The 9,548-nt window shown below is 43.6% G+C and overlaps 1 protein-coding gene across 2 annotated transcripts in view; it reads right to left on the reverse strand.

Annotated features, from left to right (window-relative positions):
* Positions 1-3,489, reverse strand: part of LOC119304981 (3beta-hydroxysteroid-dehydrogenase/decarboxylase-like) — a 6,057-nt gene extending 2,568 nt beyond the window's left edge. For both annotated transcript variants that reach the window (XM_037581638.1, XM_037581637.1), the window contains exons 1-4: positions 3,412-3,489; positions 1,637-1,899; positions 1,445-1,534; positions 1,182-1,315 (exon numbers count right to left, since the gene is read on the reverse strand). In XM_037581638.1, the coding sequence (XP_037437535.1) occupies positions 1,182-1,315; positions 1,445-1,534; positions 1,637-1,889 (477 nt within the window). In that variant the 5' untranslated portion in view covers positions 1,890-1,899; positions 3,412-3,489. The remainder of the gene's footprint in view (positions 1-1,181; positions 1,316-1,444; positions 1,535-1,636; positions 1,900-3,411) is intronic.
* Positions 3,490-9,548: the final 6,059 nt, after the last annotated feature.

Genomic DNA, 9,548 nt, shown 5'->3' on the forward strand with positions numbered 1-9,548 from the left:
TCGTACTATTTATACCCCTATGAGTGTCATCGATCAACACAATATTGCCAACCTACAATTCTCCACGGGGTGTCCCTGGAAAGTTGTAGAAGCAACCTCTGAGCAAAAATAAAATTGCATCCATGCCCACATGGATGATGATGTGCATTCTAAGCAGTTGACTGAAATAAAGAAGAGCATGGGAATTTGTCGATGGTCAGGTCAGGCCGAGCCGGGCGTCGTCGGCTCGGTCCTGAAGTCCACGGCCGCCATATAAATCTGCAACACCGCTGAGCTGTGCTACGGCTTGAAGATGGAGCCGAGCATCCTCCACTTAAAGGTTGAAAAATCTATGGGGTTATTGCTAACTTTTGGATTTTTTTTCTTCACAATGTACTACATTTTTACATTGTTTTCCTCAAAAGGTTGTGGAATCAGCTAAACCCAGAGCTCACACATAGAAACGCCACTGGGTGGACGTGCTACTCCTCTTCGACGCGTGAGGACAGAGAAATGTAGAGGAGGAGGCATCCAGCTCGCCGGTCTCGCGGCGGTAGAGAGGTGCGCTCCTGGCGTCGACGCAATGCATCATCCTAGGACAAAGGCACAGCATTGAAAGAGAGGACCAGAGAAGGACAAGGGACATGATGGGTTGGTAGGTACGGGAAAGGGCGGCACAGTTGCGCTGCACTACAGCTTGTCAGGGCAGGGGAAAGTAGAGTGTGTGATGAGGGCACGTACAATGGCGGCATATGGATACCGATGTCCCAGTAAGTAGTTTGAGGCATCCATATTAATTTTTTCTCCCCATGCAAGCTACTACTAGTGGGCCTCATCAAATAATAAAAAGTAGATTCTTATTATACAATGCGTCCCTACTTTCACTTCAACTTTTTCAGCTTTATGCACCGGACCTCATTTTTTCTCCCCAAGCACCCTCCTCCTGAAGAGGATCCCGCTGCTTCATCCGAACCTACTTTTTCTGACATCCGATCCTACATGGCGTATGAGGCATCACCTTGGGGCTATGCATTGTACATGCCCTGATAGCGCAAGCTCGTCTAAAAAGACAATGGAAAGTGATAGTACGAAATGGAGGTAGTGACAACTGACGAGTAGTAAGCGACTAGAACTGACTTACTTATTTGCAAAAAAATTAAGACTAAAACTGACTTACTGAAAACTACGTGAGGCAACCGTACCTTATCTGGATAAGGTGTTGATTCATCTACGCCAAAGAGGCCATGAACTCCGTCGAATACAACTCCACTGGAACTTGTGTATATGAGCTTTTTAACCTTGCATTCCTTACAAGCCTCGATGACATTCTTTGTCCCTGTGCATTTCCGAAAAAGAGGGGAAAAAGTTTAATTTGGTTGTACGTAGTTGTCTTGAATCTACCTGTCTGATGTGCATGTTTCTAGGGGAGACTTTCCACGGGAGAATATTCAATTCACTGACGTACCCTGGACGTTGACCTTGTAATGAAGTTGGAAGTTGTTGTTGCTATGATCTGGCGCAGCAGTATGGAAAACGGTATCTACCCCTTCAAATGCTGCAGTGCATAAGATCCATTAACTGGCTCAAAGTTTGGCAATGTTTTACAAAGAGCAGGTGCAAAGATTTTATTCCTAGGGTGACAAAATAATAGAAGTACCTTTTGTAAGATGCTCTAATTTGCAGACGTCAGCCGGGACGTAGGTGGCGCGGCCGTCGCGGAGGGCTGCTTCAAGAAGCCTATCATCTTCAGCCGGTGACAAGGCAGCGTCGGAGCCCAAGTCGGTGATCCGAACACGCCAATCACCGGAGCGGAGCAGCGCCATCACCAGGTGCCTGGCCATGAATCCCCGCCCGCCGGTCACGGCACACAACCGACGACATGCATTCCGGTGGTCAACCGGCAGATCCATGCGCTAGCTACTGCCAGATCACAGTGGAGTATTACTGTATTAGTTAGTTGCTTAGGCAACTGTGAAGTGCCCTTGTTTTGACGGCCGAAACCGCATCAAGTATGTTGTTTCCTTCATTTATATTTATACAGAAGTTATCGGGGGTGTACATTCAACAACTTTTTTCCACAGGTAGGACACACTTTTGGGTAGTTGAGCAATGCACTAATGTTTTAAAGACTTTTTCTAGCTCAAAAAGTCATCATCCCATTCTTATATAAGTTACCATACTGTTCAAACGTTGTCATCGTCTTCAAAACTTATACCGCCTAGGTGTTTTGACGACTTATTTGTAGTCTAGTGGTTGCCAGCAATGCAGATAACACGTGAACTTTAGGGATATGCACAAAAAGTAATCGGGTCAATTGTTTAACGCTAGATCTTGTGTATATGGTTCAGTGACTTTTTTTTATCTCAAAAGTGCCCAGACTGTAAGTATGTATGTCCAGTCCTTTAACACTAGATTTCACTTGTACTACATGATTGCTGATGACTTTTTTATGTCTGAAAACTTTACATATCCGAGCTACCAGCATTATTCTCAAAGTAGTTAGTGACTTCAAAAGGTAGACCTCACATGAGTATGTTTTAGTGACATTTCTTAGAGCTTGAAAGTTATCACCAATAAAATATGAGTCACCAGACCATTCACAAGTAATTACCGTTTTCCAGACTACGGCTTGCACACAAATAGCCCGATAGCTACGCCAACACTACCATGATAAATGCGATATAGACAATGTGGTAAATACATCTATGATATTGCAATAACTATAATGTCGACAATTGAGCGACTACATGAGTGTCATAGTCGTAACTATGGCAGGAAACGTGGGTAATATAAGTATAATGGTGCTACGATGGTTGGTGTTAAGTTTAACTGCAACCTGAATAGAGAGATAACTACATACAATGTCGATAACTATGGCTTAAACAAGTGCATTGTTACAGTGATGCCACTTGGGTAACTGAATCTTAACTGCTGATGACTAGTGGTAACTTTAACATCAACAACCCGATAACCACAATGGTGTTACGGTGTGGTAGTTGCTTACTTGTCTTGGAAAAAAAAACTCAAGACAAGTAGGTAACTACATCCATGTCTTAGTGATAGTTGTAACCAGAACACATCCAAGTGGGTAACTACACTGGATATGCTATGATGATGACAATTTGCTTTAACAGATGGATAACTAAATCGTTACTATGGTGCTAACTAGTTTCATTGTTACCATATATAGTGAAGGTGGTGGATCCAAATGGCAGATAATAGGGCCCATGTCAGTATTTCTTGTTTATTGTCACGGGTGGAGGTGGGGGTTACTAGGAAAAATTACCATTGCACCAAGAGAATTCATGAAGTAATGCTTTGACATGGTTTAACTGATTTCACCAAAAACAATAAAGTTTTACCCAAGGGTACATTTTTATTTTATTTATGCGTGAAGAATTGAACTTAAGGAAAAAAATAGTTTGTGCATACCTCAATCAGAAATGAAGGTCGATTCTTTCAGATACCGCACCAGCCAGTGTTTCCTCAAGTCTTCCGTGTGGCGTCACAATGGAACACTGGTGGCAGGAGTAGCAAGCGAGCAGCCGTGTTACTTATAAGCTCACCGCCTAGCGTGCCAACTGCAAAATAACTAATGGGAAGATGGGTTTAGGCGATCACACAGATCTACAAACACTGTTTGAAGTCAAATATGGGATCTCTGCTACGTGCCAATTATAGTAAAGAGACAGCTAACTGAGGATCGACGGAAGAAATGATTCGATGCGCATCCATATATATGGCACTATCATGCATGAGCGCGTCCTGATTGCAGGGCAAAACATTATCGTGGGATACGGAAAATGGAGAATAGAGAATCCGCGCTAGACAGATATGGGAGATCGTGCATAATAAATAGTGGGACAGATCTTCAAAGTCAGAGATTGGTTTTGCAGAGCTGCCTGGTGCACATGCACGCGCCGGTAACAAACACATGGCATCCGGACTTCCCTTTTGCCTCGCAGACTACGGCAAACTCTCTTCTTCAGTCTTCGCCGACTAGCCCGTAGATTTGCGTTCTGAGCTTCTCTCTGCCGCTACGGCATCCGGTGGCGGTGAGAAAATCTCGGTGCTTTCGCTTTGGCTAGTAGTTTATTTTAGAGGTTTTACGTGCTCGTAGGTGTGGCACTCGGACGGATGACGACGCTTCACTACTGCAGGAAGGTCCTATGACGGCACATGTATCGGAGACCATTCGATCAAATTGTGTGCAATCCATACATCGTAAACGGTAACAAAATATACTCGTGTGGCAGAAAACAAAATATGTGCATTGGCCCATCCATCGGACACGATTAAGTGATGAAGACCGTTTGTGATAGTTGGCATACAACTAACTACAATTTTGCGTGTGCGAATATGTTCACAACACATACGTTTCTATGTGCGTCACCCGTGTGCGCTCATGGCAAACCATTTAAGCACAAAATGTTTGCGATGGTTCGGAACGCCGCACACGATGCTTGACATGAATACTCGCGTGTGATGATTTGATAGTACCACACACAATTTATAAAGTCAACTTGTGTGTGCCAAGTCGTGACACCACACACAATACTTTGGTGTGAATTGTGTGCTCCATTGGGCACATTGGCACGAGTTTATCAAACACACCCGTGGGTACAACGCGCCGGACAATCCCGTGCCGCGCATCATCGCCAGTGTTGAGCAGACCCTTGGCGCAGGGCGCAGCAGCTCCGCGGATCAAGATACGCTCCTTAGCACTGAGAGGCTGCAGCACACCGCACAACAAGATCGGTGGACTACCGGAGAGCAAGATAGGCACGTCCATGCCGCGAGGCTGCGACCACAACACAACAAGACCGATGGAGCACCGCAGAGCAAGAGCGGGTCCACCGCCGCTTATCTGCTTTCCCACCCGATAGGACGTTGCAGCTGGGTCCATGACCCATCAGTAGCCTGATTCCTCGCCGGGACTGGGCAGCGGTCGTCTGCGCCTTACTTCTGTAGTAATCTGGACATTAGCTAAACTTCTATAACTCCAAAACTTCTGAAAAATTAGGACAACGTAGGAAATTCGTATATCAATCTTTTGTGAAAAATTCAGATCAGAAACATGTTTCTGTGAATTTGTAAAATTCCAGAACTGAGCGCAAACGTTTTCGTTTTCAGCAAAATCAAATCAACTATCACCCAAACCATCCCAAAGGTCTTACTTGGCCCAAACACTAATGAAAAAAATATAACACAATCATAAGAGAAGTATACCTTCATATTTATTGAAAAATAGAAGCAAAAACAAAATAAATAAATAAATTCGGTTGCCTCCCAACAAGCGCTATTGTTTTACGCCCATAGCTTGTCATATTGCATAGATCTAGGTATTGTCATCTTTGGTATTCAATTCCTCACTTGCACATCCATACTTCCTAGGGATTTCATTAGGTTTGTTGATGGTCACACTCCTAGGTAGAAAATCAAGAAATTCATTCGTAAGAATTGGTTCCTCAATAAAATTCATAAAGCTAGGGCAAATACTTATCATCTTAAGATCCTCGTTTCCTTTACCAGATGATCCACCCTTATTTTTAGGAACATAAATAAACTTACTAGTTTTATTAGGAGGAAATTTTGGAATAGTCTTGACATTGGCAAAACGGAACCCAAATTTGTAATAATATCATCTAACTTATCGATTCTAGCGGAACCTTGTTCTACGCTCTCATCAATTATAGGCTCCTTCTCCTTTAGGGTTTTAAAGTAATTCCTATCTTTGATACAATCTGAATAATATAATTATGAATATTTTTATCCAAATTTTAACTATGCTCTACGGTTGAAATTTTATTCTCAATAATATCAAGCCTTTGCATCACATGTTCCGAAGTTAATGTTGTTTCATTGATCATGATTGGTGGTGATTCCACCAAATTTTCCATAGCATTGAAAGCATCCATAGGGTGACTACCCAAGAAATTACCCCCAGTAATAGTGTCTAGACATATCTATACCAATTAGTCACACCCACAAAAAAAATTCGAAGAACTGTGGTGGATTGCTTACGAGTAGATCTATTTTGAGCATCACAAATTCTGTACCAAGCATCTTTCAAATTATCTCCTCTCTTTGTTTAAAATTAAGAACCTCACTTTCCGTAATACCAACTACGGTAGAAGGACTAGCCATAACAGCAAAGCAAGCGATCTACACACAAGCAAGAAAAAAGCAAACGGGAAGACGAACAAAAAAAGGCGAATAAAAAGGCAAATATTTTTGTGTTTTTCTGAAAACGCTTTAGAAGTGGGTGAGAGGAAAACGAGAGGCAAATGGCGAATAATGTTAATACATGAGATGAGAGTTTCTGATGGGTACTTGGTAGGCTTGATATAGATCCTCTCCGGCAACGGCGCCAGAGATTCTTCCTGCTACTTCTTGAGCTTGCGTTGGTTTTTCCTTGAAGAGGAAGAGGAAAGGGTGATGCAGCAAAGTAGAGATAAGTATTTCCTTAGTTTGAGAACCAAGATATCAATCCAGTAGGAGGAACACACCATTACCAATGGTTGCACCTACACAAACAAACAAATACTTGCACCCAATGTGATAAAGGGGTTGTCAATCCCTTCATGGTTACTTGCAAGGATGATATCTGATAGAGATAGGTATAAAAGATAAATAAAGTTGAAAAAAAGTAAAGGTAAATAAATTGCAGCAAGGTATTTTTGGGTTTTTGGTTTTGTAGATATGAAAATAATAACATAAAGACAGACCCGGGGGCCATAGTTTTCATTATAGGCTTCTCTCTTGAAAGAACACATACGGTGGGTAAACAAATTACTGTTGACCAATTGATATAAAAGCGCAAAGTTAGGACGATATCTAAGGCAATGATCATGAATATAGTCATCACGTCCGTGACAAGTAGACCGACTCCTGCCTGCATCTACTACTATTACACCACACAATGACTGCTATCCAGCATGCATCTATTGTATTAAGTTAACAAGAATGAAGTAACGCCTTAAGCAAGATGACATGATGTAGCGGGATAAATCCAATCAATATGAAATAAACCCCATCTTTTTATCCTTAATGGCAACCATACAAATACGTGCCTCGCTACCCCTTCTGTCATTGGGTGAGGACACCGCAAGATTGAACACAAAACAAAACACCTCTCCCACTGCAAGAAAACTCAATCTAGTTGGCCAAACCAAATCAATAGATCAGAGAGAAATACAAAGCTATTTTAATCATGCATAAAAGAGTTCAGAAAAGACTCAAATAATATTCATAGATAATATGATCATAAACCCACAATTTATCAGATCTCAACAAACAGACCATAAAATAAGATTACATCAAATAGATTTGCAAGAATATCAAGAAGAACATTGTATTGAAGATCAAAGAGAGATAAGATGTCATCTAGCTACTAGCTATGGACCCATAGGTCTGTGGTAAACTACTCACACATCATCGAAAGGATAAAAAGGTTGATGTAGAGGCCCTCCGTGATCGAACCCCCCTTTGGTAGAGTACCGGAATATGTCTCCAGATGGGATCTCAGAAGGACAGAAACTTGTGGCGGTAGAAAAGTATTTTCGGTGTGCTGTCTGGTATACAGGGAATATTTGGGTATTTATAGAGCTAAGATTAGGGTTAGAGGAGCCACGGGAGGCCCATAAGCTCATAGCCCCCCTAGGGCGCGCCTAGTGAGCTTGTGGCTCACCCGTGTACCTTCTGGCCTCCTCCCGAAGCTTCCTAGTTGTCTTCTAGCCCAAGAAAAATCGTCAAAATGTTTCGTTCCGTTTGGACTCCATTTGATATTGATTTTCTATAAAAGACATAATCATGAAAAAAAACAGCAACTTGCATTTAACACTAGGTTAAGAGGTTAGTCCCAAAACTATATAAAATAGCATAATAATGCATATAAAACATCCAAGATGGATAATATAATAGCATGGAACAATCAAAAATTATAGATACCTTGGAGACGTATCAGGAGGATTAGCCAACGTTTGAGGGTATGGTAGTGCAGTGGAGGCGCAACCAGTCATGGCAGGCAGGAGTAGGCTGGACCGACGACATGGTTTGGTTTGGAGGCTGGAGAAAGAAGACAAGAGATAGAAGAAACGCCACCGATGTTGTGTGTCAGGCACCTCACTTGAGTGTCTAGGGGAGCCACGTCAGAGTCGTCTTTTTGTGAGGAACTCCTCGGTCTCCAATTGAAACGCTTCTTCGGGGGATCTGGGGAGAAGGTCGGGATCCCAGGGCGGACGGGATCATGTAGTGGGACGTCTGCCATGTAGAACCACTTAGTGGCCCATGTATCGGTATCATGCCTAGGGGTACCTATGTGGTAGCCAGTCCCGGCGACGCGACACCCTTGGCTGCACCCACCTCATGAAGTTTCCCAGCTTGAGAACAAGGCATCAAGCAGAAGTACTTCCTCTACAGTCCAAAGTGTGCCTCACATCCGAAGTACATTTGCACAGGGCGACAACTCCCGCGATTTGTAAGATTGAATTGGGCGTGAGGTGGTGGAGTTGGATCCCGTAGAACTTAGCCCCAAAGGAAGGGGTGAATGGGGAACCCAAGACCCCGAAGAAAAAAAAGGGACAAAACAAATCCGCTCCTCCCCATGCGGAGTGCAATGGCGGTGCGCATAAGCTTGCCCTACAGACATTAAACCCGGGCGGGTGGAAGCTAGATCTGGATCTGGTAGGTAACCTTGAGTGGCAAGCGGGTCCCGTTGGAGATGGGTGGTGGAGCAGCTTCCCCGGCCGTCTTTGGGGGGGTCGTGGGGGCGCTTGGATGAACCCGCATCGTTCGCCATTGCAGGAGCTCTTGAAACCAATCTTCCGTGAAAAGATTTTGTCCTTGTGGAAGGAGAGGACTGGGGTGCGATTCTCACCGTGACTCTGGCGTATACACCCATTAAAAGGTGCAAGGGGCAACGCTTTGACGTCTAGCCATAAAGTGGCCAGTTTCCCAGACGGTTCGAGGATTGAAAAAGGAATTATCTTGATAAAAGAAACGGCACATGGTGGGTCCCACGGCTAGGTCGCTGGAAAAACATCGTGCTGTAAAATCCACATCTTCCCAACAAGTGGGGGCCAAGAACATGTTACGAATCCTGAAGGCCGAGCTGAAGACAGATAAGGGGAACTCGCCTATCAAGCCGAAGACCAGAAGTCGAAGACATTGTTCCGAAGAATATTGTTGTCCCCGGCTTCGAAGACAAGTTCAGGGGCTACTCACTATGTCCTGGACTAAGCCGTACCAACCTAGTTGGACCACCGTCCATGGGCCAAGGTTATGGCCCATTGATCTCACAAGGAAGGACTCCGGAAGCCTCGAACTCAGGCATGATTATGACACTTCAAGGACTACTCCATCCGTTGACATGTCTATCCCTACTTGGCAACCGACCAAGTGTAAAATTAGATACCCCTGGTGCCTATATAAGCCAGAGAGTTTAGTCCGTAGAGACAAACTACTATCATTACGGTTTAGAACACAAGATACGATCTCGAAGTAGATCAACCTGGATACTCCATAGTAGGACGTAGGTGCCTGTAAGTGTTTAGTTTGTTAGACATTGA

Source organism: Triticum dicoccoides, chromosome 5B (assembly GCF_002162155.2).
Source record: "Triticum dicoccoides isolate Atlit2015 ecotype Zavitan chromosome 5B, WEW_v2.0, whole genome shotgun sequence".
Taxonomy (NCBI): domain Eukaryota; kingdom Viridiplantae; phylum Streptophyta; class Magnoliopsida; order Poales; family Poaceae; genus Triticum; species Triticum dicoccoides.